Here is a 23,847-nt window from a genome sequence, read left to right as displayed (position 1 = left end):
CACACCCATGCACGAATTCATGTACCAGGCCTCATATATATATATATATATATATATATATATATATATATATACACACACACACACACACACACACACACACACACATATATATACACACACTGAGTGGCCAGATTATTATGCATTCAGAGATCATAATAATCTGGCCACTCAGTGTATATTTAAAAAAGAGACATAAAACTTATGTATTATAAACACGTGGTGGAGCTCATTGCCCTAGCTTCATAGGAAAGGACAAAAATGGGGGGCGGGGGGAGAATCACCTTCAATTCTATCGGTTGTTAGGATTTGGGGGTGTTCATTTATTATTTATTTATTTATTTATTTTTGTTAATCCTCACCCGAGGATATTTTTCCACTGATTTTTAGAGAGAGTGGAAGGAAGAGGGAGACAGAGAGAAACATGGATGTGAAAGAGACACATCGATGGATTGCCTCCTGCACGCGCCCTGACCAGGGCCCGGGCCAGGGAGGAGCCTGTAACTGAGGTACGTGCCCTTGACCGGAATCGAACCCGGAACGCTTCGGTCTGCAGGCTGACGCTCTATCCACTGAGCCACACCAGCCAGGGCCTTCAACAACTTTTAAAATATATATATATATTTTTATTGATTTCAAAGAAGAAGGGAGAGGGAGAAAGAGATAGAAACATCAATGATGAGAGAGAATCATGGATTGGCTGCCTCCTGCACACCCCCTACTGGGGATTGAGCCCGCAACCCCGGGCATGTGCCCTTGACTGGGAATTGATCCCGGGACCCTTCCGTCTGCAGGCCGACGCTCTATCCACTGAGCCACACTGGCCAGGGCTTGACGATGTCTGAGGCCATCCTTCCCTCGTGTGGAGAGAGAAGGGGAGACGTGTGGGCTTGGAGGTAGGTCCGAGGCGCCTGTCTGTTCATCGGAATCCGTGCAGACGCTTCTTTCACGCCTGGAACCCAGAGCCTCCTCCCCGGAGCCCGCCTCCCCGGTGGGGGGCTCTCTGACGGACGCGTGGCTCCGTGGCTGAGCGTCGCCCTGGGAACCAGGAGGTCAGGGTTCGATTCCCGGTCAAGGGCACATGCCCGGGTTGCGTGCTCGATCCCCAGTGGGCGGGGGGAGGGCCCAGGTCAGGATCTCAGGGCTCGGTGTCTGGGGGGACACGGGTGCCTCTGTGTTGCGACATTTTGTGGAGGTTTTTTTTGTGGTTTTTTTTTTTAATCTTCACCTGAGGATGTTTTCCCATTGATTTCTAGAGACAGTGGAAGGGAGGAAGGAGGAGGGGAGAGAGAAACATCAATATTGAGAGAGACATCGATTGGCTGCCTCCTGCACCTGACCCTCCCGCAGCTGGGGAACCTGCAACCGAGGTCCGTGCCCTTGACTGGGAATCAAACCTGGGTCCCTAGCCCTGGCCGGTGTGGCTCAGTGGATAGAGCGCCGGTCCGCAGACTGAAGGGTCCCAGGTTCGATTCCGGTCAAGGGCATGCACCTTGGTTGCGGGCACATCCCCAGTAGGGGGTGTGCAGGAGGCAGCTGATCGATGTTTCTCTCTCATCGATGTTTCTCACTCTCTCTCCCTCTCCCTTCCTCTCTGTAAAAAATCAATAAAATATATATTTTTAAAAAAAAACTAAAAACCTGGGACCCTAGCCCAGGCCGGTGTGGCTCAGTGGAGAGAGCGTCGGCCTGCGGACTGAAGGGTCCCGGGTTCGGTTCCAGGTCAGCACACATGCCGTGGTTGCAGGCTCCATCCCCAGTGGGGGGCGTGCAGGAGGCAGCCGGGACCTGTGCCCCCTATACTTTTGCTCACTCCGCAGGCCTTGCCCAGTGGCTGTGAGCAGACGCCCTCCAAGCCCCCTTTTCATCGACTGGGGGGCGGGGGGGCCCGGGCTGGGGCAGGCTCCTTGCTCGCAGCTCTGGGGGAGCTCCGTGCTGCCCACACTGTGAACACCCTGGGGGATGCATTAGCAGCTGCAGCGGTCACAGCCAGGAAAGCCCGGGGCACGGGGCGGGGAAGGGGTGGACACTTGAAAAATAAAAAGTCTATTCTACTGTGGCTGGGTTCTTTAAGTGCCAATTCCATCTTTGATGTTGTTTAGTTCTTCTACTAGCGTTCCCGTTGCAGGAAAAATCCTGCAATAGGGTTCCCTGCTGCACTCTACCCCGCCCCGCCTGCTCTCCTCCCTTGTCCCCCGGCCCGCCTTCTCCGCCAGCCTGCCCCGCTCTCCTTCCTTCTCCCCCGGCCCCGCCTCCGCTCCTCCCTTCTCCCCCCCCCCCCGGGCTTGCTTGCTTCTCCGCAGCTTTGCTCTCTTCAGCATCTCTTGGCTTCTTTCTACGCTGTCTTGATATGCAAATTAGCCGCCATCTTTGTTGGGGTAATTTGCATACTCATCCTGATTGGTTGGTAGGCGTGGCTTGGCCAGTGGGTGTGGCTTGGGTGTAGCGAAGGTATGGTCAATTTGCATATTTGTCTATTATTAGGTAGGATACCTTGTGGGTTGCTCCATCTAGTATTCCATCGTGTAGATGTACCACCGTTTTTTTAAGCCACTCATCTGCTGACGGGCACTTAGGCTGTTTCCAAATTTTAGCTGTGGTGAATGGTGCTGCTGTGAACATAGGGGTGCATATGTCCTTTCTGATGGGTGTTTCTGGTTTCTTGGGATAGATTCCTAGGAGTGGGGTCCCTGGGTCCAATGGGAGTTCCATGTTTAGTTTTTTGAGGAAACTCCATACTGTTCTCCACAGTGGCTGCACCAGTCTGCATTCCCACCAGCAGGGCACGAGGGTTCCTTTTTCTCCGCCTCCTTGCCAGCGCTTGTCGGGTGTTGACGTGTTGATGGCAGCCATTCTGACAGGTGTGAGATGGCACCGCATTGTCGTTCTGATTTGCATCTCTCGGATGATGGGTGACTTTGAGCGTGTTTCCATGCGTCTCTCGGCCTTCCGTGTGTCCTCTTTCGCAAAGTGTCTGCTTAGGTCCTTTGCCCATTTTTTGATGGGATCGTTTATCTTCCTTTCGTTAAGTTGTATGAGTTCCGTGTGTTCGCAGTTTTTGATCGGGCGTGTGGAAGGCCTGTTGTGTGGTGCACGCACCTGTACGATCCCCGTGTTTCTTGGTGGGATGTGCCTCTGGGTCCCTCTTTGACCCCGTGACTCTGGGGGTGGGCTCATGACCGTTGCAGGCTACCCTATGGCACAATATGGGGTAGACCAGATGTCTTTAAAAACCTCAGGACCATCAGACCATCCAGGATTACGGAGAAGCCCAGCTGGCATGGCTCAGTGGTTGAGCGTCGACCTATGAACCAGGAGGTCACAGTTAAATAAAATTATATTTCACTAGAGGCCCGGTGCATGAAATTTGTTCACTCGTGGGAGGGAGGCAGGGGGTCCCTCAGCCTGGCCTGCGCCCTCTCACAGTCCGGGAGCCCATGGGGGATGTCTGACTGCCACGGAGGCAGGAGAGGCTCCCGCCACCGCCGCTGCGCTCGCCAGCCCTGAGCCCGGCTTCTGGCTGAGCGGCACTCCCCGCAGTGGGAGCACACTGACCACCAGGGGGCAGCTCCTGCACTGAGCGTCTGTCCCCTGGGGGTCAGTGCGCATCCTAGCGACCAGTCGTTCCGCCGATTGGCCTATTTGCATATTAGCCTTTTATGAGATAGGATTTTTAAAATGTTTAAGAATGTAAAAATAAGTAAAAACTCAAGGCAAACAGACCATCGAAGATCATGAAGCACAAAGAGACCTACCCATGACCTCAGAACAAGCGCGGGTCAGTGCTCAGACCAGAGACGCTCCGGGAGCTCAGTGGGTGTCTCAGGATGACCACCAGGGGGCTCCATGCCAGTAGCTATTGGCTGAGTCTCCCTCCCTGTCGCTACCATAGGCACATCTTCCTTTACTTCTTTTATTTCTTTTTTTTTAGAAAAATATAATTGTTCTTTTTCTTTTTTTAATATATTTTTTTATTGATTTCAGAGAGGAAGGGGGAAGGAAAGAGAGAGAAACATCCATGATGAGAGCAAATCATGGATCGGCTGCCTCCTGCACGCCCCCTACTGGGGATCCAGCCTGCAACCCCGGGAATGTGCCCTTGGCCGGAATCGAACCTGGGACCCCTCAGTCTGCAGGCTGATGCTTTATCCACTGAGCCACGCCACCTACGGCTAAATATAATTTTTCTTGGTTTCAGAGAGGAAGGGAGAGGGAGAGAGCGATAGAAACATCCCATGATGAGAGCGAATCATGTATCGGCTGCCTCCTGCACGCCCCCTACTGGGGATCGAGCCCACAAGCCGGGCATGTGCCCTTGACCGGGAATCGAACCCTGACCTCCTGGTTCACAGGTCGATGCTCAACCACTGAGCCCCACTGGCCGGGCTTCTTTCATTTTTACTCTTTCTTCCATCCCATCCCTTTTTCCCTTCCTTTCCCCAATATGTTAGGTCTCTCGAGGGCGCCCACCAGAATTGCTTGTCCTTGTGGGGGACCCTCGGCCGGAGTCCAGCACCGCCTGGGGTGTGGGAGCCGGAAGCCTGTGCTTGGTGTGTGGATGGAGAGCAGGGGTGGCGAAGGCTGGAGCGAGTCCGCGTCTGTTCATTGTTCAAGGAGGCGTGATGGTTCCGGCATCGAAATAACGCTAATTGCTCTCCCCCTCGGCTTGGCTGCCTTCCTCACATTTTCCACCGGAGAGCAGATGTCATGGAATGACTTTCCTTATGGATGTTTGCTTTTTTTTTTTTAGAAGCGAGCTGTGTTTATTCCTTCCGTTACAAAACGGTGTTGTTTATAACGGGTGAGGAAATGTGGATTTATTCCTTTTATTAAAAAATACACTGAGTGGCCAGATGATGATGATCTCTGAACGCATAATAATCTGCCCACTCAGTGTAGATCCTATAGAATAAAAGGCTAATATGCAAATTCTCCCTTCGACCAGGAGTTCGACCAGCAGGCAGGCCGGCCAACCGCCCCTAGGATGCTATTTGGGATGCAGATTCAAGCCGATAAAGACAGCACCGGCCCAGCCCGGCCGGTGTGGCTCAGTGGTTGAGCGTCGACCTAGCCAGGCTGGCTGGACCCCACCCATGCACGAATTCATGCACTGGGCCTCTAATATGTGTGTGTGTGTGTGTGTGTGTGTGTGTGTGTACTGAGTGGCCAGATTGTCATGCGTTCAGAGATCATAATAATCTGGCCACTCAGTGTATATATTTTTATTGATTTCAGAGAGGAAGGGAGATGGGGAGAGAGAGACAGAAACATCAACGATGAGGGAGAATTACAGATCGGCTGCCTCCTGCACGCCCCCTGCTGGGGATGGAGCCCGCAACCCGGGCATGTGCCCTGACCGGGAATCGAACCCTGACCTCCTGGTTCCTGGGTCGACGCTCAACCACTGAGCCACACCGGCCGGGCTGGGCTGGTGCTGTCTTTATCGGCTTGAATCTGCATCCCAAATAGCATCCTAGGTGGCGACAGCTTTTCGGGGATTCCATCGGAATGAAATCGCTCTGCTGCCCGGATTTCCTCTCTGTCGCTGGGAGGCATTGAGGCCCCCGTTTCCACCGCCCCATCGTGTTCCAGGGCATGAACCCGCCGCGATTTATCGGTTCGTCCTGCCGCTGATGGCTCCTCTCCGTGCGGGGTGAGATTTACGGGGGTGATATTGTTTGGGAATTCCGCCTTCATTTCCAGGGTGAGATGGAGCGGCGGTTTCTTCCTCTCACTGTTCTGGTCTGGTCTTGTCACCGAGGTCACGACCTCCTGGCACGAATGGACTGGGGGCTCCTTTCTTATTCTACGTGTCGAAAGCGCTTGTGAAAGAGTGGGATGGCCCTGGCCGGTGTGGCTCAGTGGATGGAGCATCGGCCTGTGGACTCAAAGGTCCCAGGTTCGATTCCAGTCAAGGGCATGTACCTTGGTTGCGGGCTCATCCCCAGTAGGGGGTGTGCAGGAGGCAGCTGATCGATGTTTCTCTCTCATCGATGTTTCTAACTCTCTATCCCTCTCCCTTCCACTCTGTAAAAAATCAATAAAATATATTTTTAAAAAATCAGTGGAGAGCCACTTACAAAAACAGCATCTTTTTCTTTTATAAAGCTGTTTGTTTTTTTTGTATTTATTTAATTTTTTTATTTTCTTAAAGGATATTTTCCCTTGATTTTTAGAGAGTGGGAGAGAGAGGGAGAGACAGAGAGAAACATCGATGGGTTGCCTTCTGCACGCACCCTGACCAGGGCCCGGGCCAGGGAGGAGCCTGCAACCCAGGTACATGCCCTTGACCAGAATCGAACCCGGGACCCTTAGGTCCGCAGGCCGACGCTCTACCCACTGAGCCACACCAGCCAGGGTTCGATTCCAGTCAAGGGCACATGCCTGGGTTGCAGGCTCAATCCTGGGCGTGCAGGAGGCAGCCAATTCATGATTCTCTCTTGTCATTAATGTTTCTATCTCTCTCTCTCCCTTCCTCTCTGAAAGCAATAAAAATAAATAAATTAATTAAAAACAAACAAACTGGCCAGGGCACAAAAACAGCATCTTAACTTTGGAGAGGCGGGGGAGAGGGGATCGAAGAGGGTAGGATGTGCTCAGAGCCGATCATTACATTAACTCAAGGTCCTTTAGAGACGACTGGGGTCGGCCGGTGTGGCTCAGGGGCTGAGCGTCGACCGAGGAATCAGGAGGTCAGTGTTCGATTCCTGGTCAGGGCACATGCCGGGGATGCTCAGCTCCGTGTCCGAGAACAAGGGAGGCGGGAGCTGGCGTGTGGCTGGGGATGGGGGTGAAAGGTCAGGGAGACCAGAACCTCTTTCTTTTTTAATATGTTTTATTGATTTTACAGAGAGAGGAAGGGAGAGAGATAGAGAGTTAGACACATCGATGAGAGAGAAACATCGATCAGCTGCCTCCTGCACGCCCCCTACTGGGGATGTGCCCGCAACCAAGGTACATGCCCTTGACCGGAATCGAACCCGGGACCCTTCAGTCCGCAATCCGACGCTCTATCCACTGAGCCACACGGGTCAGGGCGAGACCAGAACCTCGTAAAGTCCTCTCCCTCCGATGGCATCGCCTGCTCGACGCCAGCATCTCCATCCTCTCGGTCCTCGAAGCCTTTGGCCTCTAAAGTGACTCTCTTCCGACTTCCCTCTCCCCATTCTTGGACGGTGTGGGTGTGTTATTTAAACAATTTCTCCTCAGCCCAGCCGGCGTGGCTCCGTGGCCTCTGAGCGTCGACCTAGGAACCAGGAGGTCAGGGTTTGATTCCCGGTCAGGGCACATGCCCGGGTTGCGGGCTCCCTCCCCATTGGGGGGCGTGCAGGAGGCAGCCGATCCGTGATTCTCTCTCATCATGGATGTTTCTCTCCCCCCACTCCCTCTCTCTCTGCCCCACGACTGGGGATTGTCCCGGAAATGTGTGACACTCAGGATGGGAGGCCAGCTGCCTGAGGGGTGTGGGAAGGGGCCTGGGCTGCCCCCTGACCTTCGGCTCTCGGGATATGACCCGTGTTCACGGCATCTGCCGGTCTCCTAGCTCTTCACCCCTGCTGCGAGTGGGCTGCCTTCCCCCCAGGCTCTCAGCACCCGTGGGATTCCGGGTCTCGCAGCGGGAGAAACACGCGTGGACCCGTGTCCACAAACAGCACCTGGGCGTGACGCCGGGGTCACGCGGGCAGGCCGGCGGTGGTGAGGCGTTCGTACCAAAGTCGAGGCCTGCGGGACACGCTTGCGGAGGTCGTGGGGACGCCAAGACGCTGGGCTCCGAGCAGAAGGATGCCGTGGGTGGTGCCGGGGTCGGAGGACCGGCCTTGCCAGGTCCGATCGGTGGAACCTTTGGGTCCGGCAGCCACTCTTCTGTCCACCCAGAGCGGCCACGGGGCTCACAGGGCCTTCAGCCAGGCTGGCTTCTCATGTTAAATACTAGAGGCCTGGTGCATGGAATTCATGCCCTCAGAGGGGGCGGAAAGGGGAGTCCGTCAGCCTGGCCTGCGCCTTCTCGCAATCCGGGAGCCCTCGGGGGATGTCCGACTGCCACAGAGGCAGGAGAGGCTCCCACCACGCTCGCCAGCCGTGAGCCCGGCTTCTCGCTGAGTGGCGCTCCCCCTGTGGGAGCGCACGGACCACCAGGGGGCCGCTCCTGCATTGAGCCCCTGCCCCCTGGTGGTCCGTGCACGTCATCGCGACCGGTCGTTCTGCTGTTCAGTCGATTTGCATATTAGCCTTTTATTAACTACACGAATAAAAGAGAAATATGCAAATTGACCATACCTCTGCGACACCCATAAGCCAATCAGGAGTGAGTATGCAAATCAACCCAACAAAGATGGTGGGTTAATTTGCATATGCAGGCGCAGAGTGGCTGGGCGGGGCAGGATGCCTGCTCTGAGGGGAAGGGCGGGGGGCAAAGGGGGGCAAAGGAGCGGTGCTCTGGCCACAGCGAAGACTTGCAGGCTCCCAGGTGGCTGAGACTGAAGCCAGGGAAGGAAGGCCTATTTTTGCATGAATCTTTGTGCAACGGGCCTCTAGTATAGGATATTTTTTATTGCTTTCAGAGAGGAAGGGAGAGGAGGGAGAGAAAAACATCCATGATGAGAGAGAATCATGAATCTGCTGCCCCTGCATGCCTCACACTGTGGATCGAGCCCACAACCCCGGCATGTGCCCTGACCGGGAATCGAACCCTGACCTCCAGGTTCCTAGGTCGACGCTCAACCGCTGAGCCACGCCGGCCAGATTCTTGGTGCTTTTAAATCTCTACCATCCCCTTATGATTCTCCAGTTCCTCTCACTGTGTCTGCAAAATACCTCGTGTCAAACTTTATCTTAAAGAAAGCAATGCCCGCCCTGGCCGGTTTGGCTCAGTGGATAGAGCGTCAGCCTGCAGACTGAAGGGTCCTGGGTTCGATTCCGGTCAAGGGCATGTACTTTGGTTGCGGGCACATCCCCAGTAGGAGATGGGCAGGAGGCAGCTAATCGATGTTTCTCTCTCATAGATGTTTCTAACTCTATCTCCCTTCCTCTCTGTAAAAAATCAATAATATATATATATATATTTTTAAAAAAGCAATGTAGCCGAAACCGGTTTGGCTCAGTGGATAGAGCGTCGGCCTGCGGACTGAAGGGTCCCAGGTTTGATTCCGGTCAAGGGCATGTACCTTGGTTGCAGGCACATCCCCAGTAGGGGGCGTGCAGGAGGCAGCTGATGGATGTTTCTCTCTCATCGATGTTTCTAACTCTCTCTCCCTCTCCCTTCCTCTCTGTAAAAAATCAATAAAATATATATTTTTTAAAAAAAGAAAATAAAGAAAGAGTGGGATGATGTGCACTTGCCTTTGTAGCCCTCGCATCGAAAACCTTCGGTCTTTGTGGGAAGAAAGTGAAATACCGGTCCTGTGACTTCAAGGGTTTTTGAAATAACTTAAGAGTTAGCTTTTGATGACTTAGAATTTCCTTTATCTAAAACTTTTTTGTTTCTGCCCAGCCAGTGTGGCTCCGTGGTTGAGCGTCGACCTAGGAACCAGGAGGTCACGGTTCGATTCCCGGTCAAGGGCACATGCCCGGGTTATGGGCTCCATCCCCAGTAGGGGGCGTGCGGGAGGCAGCCGATCCATGATTCTCTGAAACCAATAAAAATATATTTAAAAAATAAATACATAAAGACTTTGGCATCATTTTTTAAAAATATTTTTATTGATTTGAGAGAGGAAGGGAGAGATAGAAACATCCAGGATGAGAATCATGGATCATGGATCGGCTGCCTCCTGCCTGCCCCCCACTGGGGACCGAGCCCACAACCCGGGCATGTGCCCTGACCGGGAATCGAACCCGGGACCCTTCAGTCTGCAGGCCGACGCTCTATCCACTGAGCCACCCCGGCCAGGGCCGGCGTCATTGTTTTCTTAACTGGAGTTCTGAGATATGTTGCTTTGTTCTGGATCCTTTCCTTCCCTCCGTGCACATGGCCCCGCCCTCTCTCTCCTGCGAGGTCGGGGCAGCCTCCCTGGCCCCCTGCCCCCTGCCTCACGCCCCCTCAGCCTGTCCTCTGTGTTAATCCTGTCACTTCCCTGTTGAGTAGGGACACGCACTGGCTTTACGGTCTGCCCTGCCGGGTCCCCTCCAGCTTCCGCTCCTAAATGTGTATCACTTTGATGACATTAAAAATAATAATAATAATAATACAGCTGAAACCGGTTTGGCTCGGTGGATAGAGCAGCGGCTTGCGGACTGAAAGGTCCCGGGTTCGATTCCGGTCAAGGGCATGTACCTTGGTTGCGGGCACATCCCCGGTGGGGGGTGTGCAGGAGGCAGCTGATGGATGTTTCTCTCTCATCAATGTTTCTAACGCTCTCTCCCTCTCCCTTCCTCTCTGTAAAAAATCAATAAAATATATTTAAAAAAAAAAGAAGCCAGTCTTAAAAAATAAAATAAAATACAGCCCTGGCAGTTGGTTCAGTGGTTATAGTGTTGGCCTGTGGACTGAAGGGTCCCGGGTTCGATTCCCACTCAGCGCATATGCCTGGGTTGTGGGCTCGATACCCAGTGTGGGGCGTGCAGGAGGCAGCAGATCCATGATTCTCTCTCATCGTGGATGTTTCTCTCTCTCCCTCTCCCTTCCTCTCTGAAATCAATAAAAAACATACTCAGCCCTAATGGGTGTGGCTCAGTGGATAGAGCCTCAGCCCGGGGTGGACTGAAGTGTCCGGGGTTCGATTCCGGTCACGGTCATGTACCTGAGCTGCGGGCTGGATCCCCAGTAGGGGGCGTGCGGGAGGCAGCTGATCCGTGATTCTCTCTCATCGAGGTTTCTCACTTTCTATCCCTCTCCCTTCCTCTCTGTAAAATGAAATAAATCAATGAAAATAAGCCCTGACCAGTTAGGCTCAGTGGATAGAGCGTCGGCCTGCGGACTGAAGGGTCCAGGGTTTGATTCCGGTCAAGGGCACATGCCCAGGTTGCAGGCTAGATCCACAGTAGGGGATGTGCAGGAGGCAGCCGGTCAATGATTCTCTCTCATCTTTGATGTTTCTATCTCTCTCTGCCTCTCCCTGCAGGGGAGGGCAGTTGGGGGGAACCAGGCCTGCAGGGGAGCAGTTAGGCATTGATCAGGCTGGCAGGGGAGTGGTTAGGGGGTGATCAGGCTGGCAGGCAGAGCGGTTAGGGGCAATCAGGAAGGCAGGCAGGCGAGCGGTTGGGAGCCAGCAATCCTGGGTTGTGAGAGGGATGTCCCAGATTGGAGAGGGTGCAGGCTGGGCTGAGGCACACCCCCCCCTCCCGCACGAATTTCGTGCCCCGGGCCTCTAGTATATTATAAAAAAAAAAAAAGAAAGAATTCCAAGGGTCGTGAGCAGCCAGACACCCCGAAGGCCTCCTGCCCTGAGCTCAGAAAAACACACGGGCTGGCGAGGAATCGGAAGGCTGTCGGGAGCATGCGCACACAGCCCAGTTCTGGCTCTTGCCCCCCTGGGAAGGCCGAGGGGGGAAGCCTGCAGGGTTTGGACCCTGCAGACGATCTGTTTCCTGAAGGAGGGAAAGGCGTTGAATAAACAGGACTGTGTTCCCAGCGGGCTCTGGGCTGTGTCAGGAGGGATGTCTCCCGGCCAAGTTGGAAAGAGCTGGTAGTGCTATTCTCTCTCTCTCTCTCTCTCTCTCTCATTTTCAAGTACCATTAAGAGGAATTCTATTTTATTATTATTTTTAAAAATCTGTGGGGGTTTTGGCCCTGGCTGGTGTGGCTCAGTGGATAGAGCATCGGCCTGCGGACTGAAGGGCCCCAGGTTCGATTCCGGTCAAGGGCACGGACTTCGGTTGCAGGCTCCTCCCCAGCCCGGGCCCTGGTCGGGGTGCGTGCAGGAGGCAACCCATCGATGTGTGTCTCTCCCCCATCGAGGGTTCTCTCCGTCTCTCCCTCTCTCTTCCACTCTCTCTAAGAATCAATGGGAAAATATCCTCCGGGGAGGATTAAAAATATAATAAAATATGTTTTTATTGATTTTTAGACAGAGAGAAAGGGAGAGGGAGAGAGAGAAACATCAATGGGAGAGAATCATGCATCAGCTGCCTCCTGCACGCCTCTTACTGGGGATGTGCCCACAACCAAGATACATGCCCTTGACCGGAATCGAACCTGGGAACCTTCTGTTCGCAGGCTGACGCTCTATCCACTGAGCCAAACCGGTTAGGGCTACCACCGAGTCTTTTATTAGTATAGACTAGAGGCCAGTGCATGAAATTCATGCATGGGAGAGGGGTGTCCCTCAGCCCAGCCTGCACTCTCTCCAATCTGGGATCCCTCGAGGGATGTCCGACTGTTAAGATCAGGACTAAATGGGCAGTCGGACATCTCTTTCACAATCCAGGACTGCTGGCTCCCAACCACTCCCCTGCCAGCCTGATTGATGCCTAACTGCTCCCCTGCTGGCCTGGTCACCCCTAACTGCTCTCCCCTGCAGGCCTGGGTCCCCCCACAACTGCCCTTCCCTGCAGGCCTGGTCGCCCCCAACTTCCCTCCTCTGCCAGCCTGGCCACCCCTAACTGCCCTCCCTTGCAGGCCTGGTCCCTCCCAACTGCCCTCCCCTGCTGGCCATCTTGTGGTGGCCAACTTGTGTCCACATGGGGGCAGGATCTTTGACCACATGGGGGCAGCCATATTGTGTGTTGGAGTGATGGTCAATCTGTATATTACTCTTTTATTAGATAAGATAGAGGCCTGGTGCATGGGTGGGGGCTGACTGGTTTGCCCTGAAAGGTGGGGGTTCCCTTGGGGTGTGGGGCGGCCTGGGCGAGGGGCCTGTGGTGGTTTGCAGGCTGGCCACGCCCCACGGCGACCCAAGCGGAGGCCCTGGTATCTGGGGCTTATTTATCTTCTACAATTGAAACTTTGTAGCCTGCAGCGGAGCCAAGCCTTCTGCTTGCTCCGTGGCTGCCACCATTTCTGTTTGGATTTATTTATCTTCTATTATTGAAATTTTGTAGCCTTGAGTGGAGGCCTAGGCCGGCCAGGGCAGGCAGAAAGCTTGGCTTCCTCCATCGCCGGGGAAACCCAAGCCTCCCTCCTGCTCTCTGTGGCCGCAGCCATCTTGGTTGGGTTTATTTGCATATTTGCTCCTGATTGGCTGGTGGGCATGGCTGGTGGGTGTAGCAGAGTGGTGGTCAATTTGCATATTACTCTTTTATTAGATAGGTTAAGTGAGTGAGTGAATGAATGAATGAATGAATGCATAAAGAAACAGAACACACACACACACATACACACACAGAGCGCGTGCTTGTGCGGGGGCCTCGCTTGTAACGGGTGGCCTTGCCTTTCAGACCTCAGCAGAGACGTCCCCGGGGGCCTACTTCCTGCCCGAGTTCGCGCTGTCCCCCCAGGGGAGTTTCCTGGAAGACACCACCGGGGAGCAGTTCCTCACCTATCGCTATGACGACCAGGTAAGCGCCTCCCTCCCGCCCGGCCAGGTGCCAATGGGCGGGAGACGGCTCCTCGGAGATGAGGCCGGAAGGATGCTGTCTCCCGGGGGCACCACGCGCACCCCGTGCCCTGACGCCCGGGGGACCCACCCTTCCCCACAGGGTGTGGCTCTGGCGCGGGGCGGGACCTCGCCTTGAGAGTCGCTGTTTGTTGTGTTTGCCGGAAACATGTGATGGACCCGTTCATTCTGGCGATGGCCAGATTGATGATGCGACACTGGAGTTACCCCAAAGCACTGTTTTCTGATTACGCATTCCTTTCTTTACCTCTGAGCTTTGACCCGCACCAAAGTGGGTTTTTATTTTTATATTTTATTGATTTTTTACAGAGAGGAAGGGAGAGGGAGAGAGAGTGAGAAACATCGATGAGAGAGAAGCATCGATCAGCTGCCTCCTGCACACCCCCCACTGGGGATGTGCCCGCAACCAAGGTACATGCCCTTGACTGGAATCGAACCTGGGACCCTTCAGTCCACAGGCCGTCGCTCTATCCACTGAGCCAAACCGGTTAGGGTCAAAGTTGTTTTTTGCCAAGCCTGTTTTCCAGAAAAGAACCAAGTGGGCATGCCTGTGTGCACATATGTGTAAGCGCATGCATACATGTGCACATGTGTGTGGGCATATGTGTGAGTGGGCACTCATGTCTGCAAGTGTGGGCATGAGTGTGCACATGTGTGCGAGGTTGTGCCGTGTGTGTGAGTGTATGCGGGTGTATGCACATGAATGTGTGGATATGTGTACACCTGTGCATGTGAGCATGTGTATGCACACATGTGCGCATGAATGGGAGTGAGCATGCACATACATATGCACTTGTGTCTGCAAGTGAACATGTGTGTGCATGTGTGTGATTGTATGGATGTGTGTGCACATGTCCTGTGAGTGTGCATGTGTGTACAAGCTTGTGCATGCATGTGCATGTGTACACATGTGTGCACATGTGTGTGTGGGTGTGTATGTGTTTAAATCATGCAGGAGAACAAGGCTGTGGGTGCTGAGATACAGACCCTGGCACCCGGGACCCGGATTCCTTCCTCCACACACTTTCCCTTGATGCCTGAACAGCTGAGGCCTATGCATGTCTTGGAGCCACTCCCGACTCTGTTGGAAACAGATAATGTCAACATGGCTGGACCCAGCTGGTGTGGATCAGTGGATAGAGCGTTGGCCTGCCCACCGAAGGGTCCCGGGTTCGATTCCTGGCCAAGGGCACGTGCTAGGGTTGCAGGCTCGATCCCCAGTGTGGGGCGTGCAGGAGGCCGCCGATCCATGTGTCTCTCTCACGTTGATGTTTCTCTCTGTCTCTCCCTCTCCCTTCCTCTCTCTCTAAAAATCAGTAGAAATATATCCCAGGTGAGGATTAACAAAACAAACGAACAATAAGCATTGCCGGGCCCTGGCCGGTGCGGCTCAGTGGATAGAGCGTCGGCCTGCGGACTGAAGGGTCCCAGGTTCGATTCCGGTCAAGGGCATGTACCTTGGTTGCGGGCACATCCCCAGTGGGGGGCGTGCAGGAGGCAGCTGATCAATGTTTCTTTCTCATCGATGTTTCTAACTCTCTGTCCTCTCCCTTCCACTCTGTAAAAAAATCAATAAAATATGTATATTTTTTAAAAAGCATTGCCGAAGGCCACGGTTTCTAGCAGGCGGGGCCTGAGTTCACAGGGCAGAGGGCCAGGGGGTGGGGATTAAGGTGACGTGGGACTTCGATGGGTCTGGCGGACCTTGGTGCCTACAGGAACAATGGGGCATGTGCCCTTGACTGGAATCCAACCTGGGACCCTTCAGTCCACAGGCCGGCGCTCTATCCACTGAGCCACACCAGCCAGAGCATGAATGGATTCTTAATACGAGTAGTAACCAGGAGACAAGAAGGAAGTCTTTGGGTAGTCTCATTTCCACTTTTTAAAAATATATTTTTATTGACTTCACAGAAGAAGGGCGAGGGAGAGAGAAACATCCATGATGAGAGAGAATCATGGATCAGCTGCCTCCTGCATGCCCCCTCCTGGGGATGGAGCCCGCCACCTAGGCGTGTGCCCTGACCGGGAATCGAACCCGGGACCCCTCAGTCCGCAGGCCGGCGCTCTACCCACTGAGCCACACCGGCCAGGGCTGGTCTCATTTCTACACTTCTTTTCTGTGTCTTTTTCTCCTGATTAGGTCAGAACGGACCTGCTTACCCAGGTCCCTCCTCTCACTGCTGATTCACACATTCTTTCTGAGGAGGAGGACCCCGTTTGCCGGGAGTCCGCCTGGCTCTGAGCTCCTTCTTCCGACCGACCGCCTTGCGAAGGTCTCGGCCGGAGTTTGCTTGTGGTTAGCTAGCTGGCAGGCCTCAGCACCGTCCCTCCACCTTTCCAGCGGGTTTACGCAAGAACAGTCTTGAACGTGGGCAGTCTCCCCCCCACCCCCCCGGCTTCTTCGGAAACTTCTAGAAAAGGCCTCGGATGCACGGGGGACTTGGCCCTCTTCTTTACGGTCCCGGACGCGCCGCTCGTGTGGTCCCCACCCACCAGAGGAGCCGGGTGGATGCTGGCCCGGGGGTGCGATGGCTTCACGCAGCGAGCCATTGGGGTTTGCGGATTCATTCCTTTGTGAGTGAGTAATCGGGGCCCAGCGCAGCTCTGTGCCTGCACCATTCCAGAGATTTCGCGATCCGACGAGGAAGCGAGCTCACGGCCTCGGGGGAGACAGGGACACGTGGATTGGAATGTGGAGTCCCCCCCTCCCTCGCCACATCCCACACGGGGCAGCACGCGCTGTCCTGGTCTACTTGGGCACGCGTGAGCCCAGAATTCCACTGTCCTTGAGGTTTTTTCTTCTTCTTTTTTAAAAACTAGAGGCCCAGTGCATGATTGAATCATGCACGTGTAGGGTCCCCTACACACTTTCGCTTTCGATCGTGGGGGAGCTGGGTGCCTGTCCGCTGGTGCACCAGGCCTTTCAGAAGCCTCCAGCGCGCCGAAGGCTTCTGAAAGGCCTGGTGCCTGAGTGGACAGGCACTCAGCTCCCCCGCTTTTGATGGTCCGCGGTGGGACATGAGCTCACTGCCCCAGAGGCCCCTTTTGTGCCGCAGCACAGCCATGGCGCAGACGCTGAGCTCGAGCCGCCGCTGGCGACGCGAGCTCAGCATCCCGCCGGCCCAATCGGCCACCCCGGCCACCCCGAGTCCCGCCCTCCCCCTGCGCCTCCTGGCCAATTGCGGGCATAGCGAAGGTACGGTCAATTTGCATATTTGTCTATTATTAGGTAGGATATCTCTTTATGGATGTCAGAGAGGAAAGGAGAGGGAGAGAGTGAGAGAAACATCCATGATGCGAGAGAATCCTGGATCGGCTGCCTCCTGCACGCCCCCCACTGGGGATGGAGCCTGCAACCCGGGCCTGTGCCCCGACCAGGAATCGAACCCTGACCTCCTGGTTCCTAGGTCGACGCTCAACCACTGAGCCATGCCGGCCGGGCATACCTGTGGTGCTTTATACACGCTAATGTTGGAGAAGTGTTGGTGACACAGGTGTTTGGGACTCCAGCGCCGACGAAGGTCAGAATGTGTCGTTGGGCATCGCAGTGTGAACAGCTGTGTTGGGCACTAAGCTGGTTTTAGGACCCAGTGCGCCTGGCTTGCGATTGGCAGGGGAACTGTGTTAGCTTTCGTCTCTATACTAATAAAAGGGTAATATGCTAATTAGACCGGGAGACCTTCCGGACGACCTTCCGGACAAAGCCGGGGCTGCGAGGGCCGAGCCCCTTGCATGAATTTCATGCATCAGGCCTCTCGTCCTCTGTAATAAAGAGGGAATATGCTAATTGACCCTCACGCCATCACAAAGATGGCAGCACCCACAACCAATAAGGAGGGAATATGCTAATTGACTGCCACACCCTCAAAGATGGCGGCACCCACAACCACAAGATGGCAGCGCCCAGTCCCCTCAGCCCCGCCGGAGTAGCAGGCGTGCCCAGGGCCGGCCCAAGGTGCAGGTAAGCCTCAGATGGCAGCTGCCCAGCCGCCCAGGGCCGCCCGAGGCTCAGGTAACCAGGGCCGCCCGAGGCTCAGGTAACCAGGGCCGCCCGAGGCTCAGGTAACCAGGGCCGGCCGAGGCTTGTGCTGCCGGCAGTGGCAGCAGCAGAGGTGTGATGGGGCGTCGCCTTCCCCTGATCGCCGGGTCACCTCCCGCCCCTGAGGGCTCCCGGACTGTGAGAGGGGGCAGGCCGGGCTGAGGACCCTCCCCTCCAGTGTGTGAATTTTCATGCACCAGGCCTCTAGTATTTTATACGAGTCTATTTTGTGTTCTAACTTGGGGAAGCTGAACTTCCTGCCCCATTACTTTGTGGGAGAAATGCATTTAAAAGAAAAAAAAATTTATAATCCTGCAACCGAGGTACGTGCCCTTGACTGGAATCGAACCCGGGACCCTTCAGTCCGCAGACCGATGCTCTGTCCACTGAGCCAAACCAGCCAGGGCTAAAAGAATAATTTTTTAAAAAAATATTTTTATTGATTTCAGAGAGGGAGAGAGAGACAGAAACATCAATGTTGAGAATCATGGATCGGCAGCCTCCATCATGCCCCCGACTGCGGATCGAGCCCACAATCCAGGCATGTGCCCTTGACCGGAATCGAACCTGGGACCCTTCAGTCCGCAGGCCGACGCTCTATCCACTAAGCCACACCAGCCAGGGCTAAAAGAATAATTTAAACACCGGTAATTCCGCAATCCAAAGTTCACCACTGTGGACATTTTGGGGTATTTCTGGATATTTTTCTTTCTGTCCACAGATGAATAACATTGGAGTCTTGTATGATTCTATGACCCGATCTCCTCACTTAACGGATATGGCGTTAACATTTCCCACCTGATTTCAAAAGTGCAAATGTAATAAAACTTTATACCATCCCATCTTAGAAACCCCATCAAGTACTCAGCTGTTTCCTTACGGTTTAATCTTTAGGTTGTTTCTGGTTTTCATGTATTATAACGCAGGATGAGCTCAATCTACTTTTGCATAAAGCATGTTTGTGTTTTTTTTTTTTTAAATTTAGACTATCCTCTTGCGAGATTCCCAGGAAAGGCATTTGCTGGGTCAAATAATAAAGACACGTTTTTAAAATATATTTTTATTGATTTCAGAGAGGAAGGGAAGAGAGAGAGTTAGAAACATCCATGATGAGAGAGAATCATGGATCAGCTGCCTCCTGCACACCCCCTACTGGGGATGGAGCCCGCAACCTGGGCGTTGCCCTGACTGGGAATCGAACCGGGGTCCCTTCAGTCCACAGACCGATGCTCTATCCACTGGGCCAAGTTGGCCAGGGCAATAAAGATATTTTTGAGGCCCTTAATCCATGTTGTTATTGAAAGCAAGCATGCCACGTGTTCAAGCACATAGAATCCCAGTCTCTCCCATCACAGCCACCAGCACTGTGTTTTCGTAACTTTTCTTTACTTTTTAAAAAGGTAAAAAAACACAAAAAAGTCCACTGGTGTGGCTCAGGGGTTGAGCGTCGACCTGTGAACCAGGAGGTCACGGTTCAATTCTGTTCAGGGCACATGCCCGGGTTGTGGGCTCCATCCCCAGTAGGAGGCGTGCAGGAGGCAGCCAGTCAATGATTCCTTCTCTATCATTGACTAGAGGTCCGGTGCACAAAATTTGTGCACTTGGGGTGGGGGAGGGGGTCCCTCAGCCCGGATTTTGAGAGGGTGCAGGCCAGGCCAAGGGACCCCACCGGTGCACAATCAGGGCCAGGGGGGGATGTGGGAGGTTGGCCAGCTGGAGAGGAACCGTGGGAGGGCCCCAGGGTGTGTCCGGCCCGTCTCGCTCAGTCCTGATGGGCTGGACCCCAGCAGCAAGCTAACCTACTGGTTGGAGCGTCTGCCCCCTGGTGGTCAGTGCACGTCATAGCGACTGGTGGACCTGTTGACTGTCTGCCCCCTGGTGGTCAGTGCACGTCATACCGAGCAGTTGAGCGGCCTTAGCATCTCATTAGCACATTACGCTTTGATTGGTTGAATGTACGACCATACGACCGGACACTTAGCATATTAGGCTTTTATTATATAGGACTAGAGACCCGGTGCACAAAACTCATGCACTTGGTTGGGGTCCCCTCAGCCCAGATTGTGAGAGGGCGCAGGCCAGGCCGAGGGACCCCACCGGTGCACGATCAGGGCCAGGGAGGGATGTGGGAGGTTGGCCAGCCGGGGAGGGACCGTTGGAGGGCTCCAGGGTGTGTCCGGCCCGTCTCGCTCAGTCCCGATCAGCTGGACCCCAGCAGCAAGCTAACCTACTGGTCAGAGCGTCTGCCCCCTGGTGGTCAGTGCACGTCATAGCGAGCAGTTGAGCGGCCTTAGCACATCATTCGCATATTACGCTTTGATTGGTTGAACGGCCGACCGGACACTTAGCATATTAGGCTTTTATTATATAGGATGTTTTTTTTCTCTCTCTCCCTCTCCCTTCCTCTCTGAAATCAATAAAAGAAATATTTTTTAAAAAGGTAACAACGATTGTGGGTGCCCATGTTTGGGCGGAGAACCCCATAGAAAGGTTCCCCGGCGGTCACACGCAGACCCGAGAACGTGAACCCTAATTTGATCAGGTTGCCTTGCGAGTACAACCCGGTCACTTCGGGGAAGCAATGAGCCACACGTACGCCAAAGGGAACAGGATCGCCCCCGCCCTCAGATGGGCCACCATATGCTTGGATTCCTTCTTCAGGTCATTTCCGAAAGGAAAAGTCTGCATTAAAAATTTCACTGGGGTCAAAACCGGTTTGGCTCAGTGGATAGAGCGTCAGCCTGTGGACTGAGGGGTCCCGGGTTCGATTCCGGTCAAGGGCATGTACCTTGGTTGCGGGCACATCCCCAGTGGGAGGTTTGCGGGAGGCAGCTGATTGATGTTTCTCTCTCATCGATGTTTCTAACTCTTTGTACCTCTCCCTTCCTCTCTGTAAAAAATCAATAAAATATATTTAAAAAAATTTTTTTTCACTGGGAGCCCAGCTGGCCTGGCTCAGAGGTTGAGCGTCAACCTCTGAACCAGGAGGTCACAGTTCAATTCCTGGTCAAGGGCACGTGCCCAGGTTGCCAGCTCGATCCCCAGCGGGGGGCATGCAGGAAGCAATCGATACAATGACCCTCTCTCTCTTCATGGATGTCTCTACCTCTCTGTCCCTCTCCCTTCCTCTCTGAAATTAATAAGAATATATATATTTTTAGAAAATTTCACTGGGCGCAAATCCCACACCTCCATGGATCTGGATTTGCATTGTGTGTTGTTGCTGTGTGGTTCATCCTCACCCGATGATATGTTTCCATTGATTTTAGAGAGAGTGGAAGGAGAGAGAGACACACAGAGAGAGAAACAGTGATGTGAGAGAGACACATCGATTGGTTGCCTCCTGCGTGCACCCCGACCAGGGCGGGGAATTCAGCCTGCCACCCAGGTGCGTGCCCTTGACCGGAATCAAACCCGGGACCCTTCAGTCCACAGGCCGACACTCTATCCACTGAGCCACACCGGCTAGGGAAGTGGATCGGAATTTGAAAGAGATCAACCAGGTGTGGCTCAGTGGATAGAATGTCGGCCTGTGGACTGAAGGGTCCCGGGTTCGATTCCGTCCAAGGGCACGGACCTCAGTGGCAGGCTCCTCCCCAGCCCGGGCCCTGGCCGGGGCTCATGCAGGAGGCAACCCATCGATGTGTCTCTCTCACATCGATGTTTCGCTCGGTCTCTCCCTCTCTCTTCCACTCTCCATAAAAACCAATGGGGAAATATCCTCAGGTGAGGATTAACCAAAAAAAAAAAAAATTAAAGTAAATTAAAAACAGGCAAAGCTCTGGTCGGTTGTTCAGTGGTTAGAGCACCCACCTGCTGACCGAAGGGTCACGGGTTCGATTCCTGGTCAAGGGCCCATGTCTCCCCAGCCCTGATAGGAGTGCTTGTGGGAGGCAACCAATTAATGTGTCTCTCTCACATCAATGTTTCTCTCTCTCTCTCTCTCTCTCTCTCTCTCTCTCTCTCTCTCCTCCCTCCCTCCCTTCCACTCTCTCTAGAAATCAATGGAAAAACTATACTTGGGTGAGGATTAAGAAAAAAAAAAGGCAGAAAAGAAACACAAAAATATACACTCACATACACACTTACGCAGCCTTATAACATGGGAACAGATACATTCAATAAATTGTAAAAAATGCTTGCAATGGAAAAAAATATATACACTTGAGTGGCCAGATGATGATGATCTCTGAATGCATAATAATCCGGCCACTCCGTGTATATCCTATAGAATAAAAGGCTAATATGCAAATTGTCCCCTCGACCAGCAGGCAGGCTGGCCAACTGCCCATGTCCCCTCCCCCTGGCCAGGCTGGCCGGACCCCACCCATGCACGAATTCATGCACCGGGCCTCTAATATATATATATACACACACACACTGAGTGGCCAGATTATTATGCGTTCAGAGATCATCATAATCTGGCCACTCAGTGTGTGTGTGTGTGTGTGTGTGTGTGTGTGTGTGTGTGTGTATATCTATCTATCTATCTATCTATCTATCTATCTATCTATCTATCTATCTATCTATATTATGCAAAGTGTCCCTAGGGAGTTCAACCAACTAGGAGTTCAATCGCTCCCTACGATGTGCACTGACCACCAGGGGGCAGACACTCAACGCAGGGAGCTGCCCCCAGCCTACAGGCCCCGACAAGGTGGCGGGGGGCGGGGCCAGCACGTGGGTGGCATTAGACTGGCCAAGGCGGGTGCCAGCTGGGGCCCCAATCACCCCACTGGTCGCCCCACAATCAGCCCTGATCACTGGCCAGGCCTTGGGACCCTACCCGTGCACCAATCTTTGCACCGGGCCTCTAGTCCTATATAATAAAGAGGTAATATGCAAATTGACCCTCACGCTGTAACGCCATCACAAGATGGTGCCACGCACAGCGGAGGCTGGGTTCCCGTAACGAGCGATCAGCGGGGACCTGAGGCCTCGTGGTGCTGGGCCGGGGTGGGGGACCTCAGGCCGTGCCCCCCACCCAGCCTGTACCAGGGGACCTGAGCCTGCGCCCCCCACCTGGCGGGGCTTGATGGCGGTGGGGCCTGCTGGGTCTGGGTCTCACCCAATGGGGGTGGGGCCGGCCGGATCATGGTCTCCTGCATTTTCAAAGTGCATGCGGGCCGAGACCAGTGTGGCTCAGTGGATAGAGCGTCGGCCTGCGGACTGAAGGGTCCCGGGTTCGATTCCGGTCAAGGGCATGTACCTTGGTTGCAGGCACATCCCCAGTAGGAGGCGTGCAGGAGGCAGCTGATGGATGTTTCTCTCTCATCGATGTTTCTAACTCTCTATCCCTCTCCCTTCCTCTCTGTAAAAAAATCAATAAAATATATTTAAAAAAAAAACACAAAAAAACAAAAAAAAAAACCAAAGTGCATGCGCGTGGTGGGTGGGGACATGACTCTGGGTCCTGCAGCGCGCCCCGGACTCTGACAGGAGGGATATTTTCATAGACATCTTACTAATTTTCTTTCATCTCTGACACTTCTATGATGGAGAAAGGGCAAATAGCGATATTACAATATTCCCTCTAATCAACCCCCTTTTAACGTGCACGGATTTCGTGCACCGGGCCACTGGCATCTACATAAAGAAAGAAATTAAGATTTTGCTCTCAGCTCTTCCAAACGGAGTGCCGTCGGGCTCGGGCGTGCAGAATGTCTCTCTTCACCTGGGGTGACCCGCTACCCCGCGGGGTGGGGGAGGGGGTGGCCGGAGCGGCCGGCCGCCAGCCCATCCCAGCAGCTCGTGCGTGAGATAAATACCGCCCGCTGGCTTCTCCCGCTGCTGACTGCCAGAGCTCCGTGCAGTGTGTTTGAAGGCTCGGCCCCTACAGGAGGCAGCCTATGGGGATTCCCTCTCATCACAGATTGGCTGCCTCCTGCACGCCCCCCACGAGGGATGGAGCCTGCAACCCACACCTGCCAATCAGCCTCACCCTGGGAGGGAATTGTCTCTCTCCCTCTCCTTCTGAAATCAATCAATCAATAAATTATGTAATTTATTGATATAATACATATATATATATATATATATATATATATATATATATATATATATATATATATATATATACTAGTGGCCCAGTGCACGAAATTCATCCACATTAAAAGGGAATTAATTAGAGGAAATATTTCAATATTGCTATTTGCCCTTTCTCTATAATAGAAGTGTCAAAGATTAAAGAAAATTAGTAAAATGTATATGAAAATCTCCCTCCTTTCAGAGTCAGGGGAGTGCTGCAGGACCCAGAGTCAAGTCCCTGCCCACCTGTGTGTGCCTCAAAATCGCGCGAGACCCAGACCC

The 23,847-nt window shown here is 53.6% G+C and overlaps 1 protein-coding gene across 1 annotated transcript in view; it reads left to right on the top strand.

The window, feature by feature from the left end:
* Positions 1-23,847, top strand: part of ADAMTSL3 (ADAMTS like 3) — a 130,839-nt gene that overhangs the window by 13,198 nt on the left and 93,794 nt on the right. Inside the window, 1 exon segment of the mRNA XM_079764045.1 lies at positions 13,318-13,437. Coding sequence (XP_079620171.1) covers positions 13,318-13,437 — 120 coding nt within the window.

The sequence above is a fragment of the Cnephaeus nilssonii genome, assembly GCF_951640355.1.
Source record: "Cnephaeus nilssonii genome assembly, chromosome: 24".
NCBI lineage: Eukaryota > Metazoa > Chordata > Mammalia > Chiroptera > Vespertilionidae > Cnephaeus > Cnephaeus nilssonii.
Note: the sequence above shows the minus strand (reverse complement) of the source record. Positions and strands in the feature narration are given on the sequence as shown.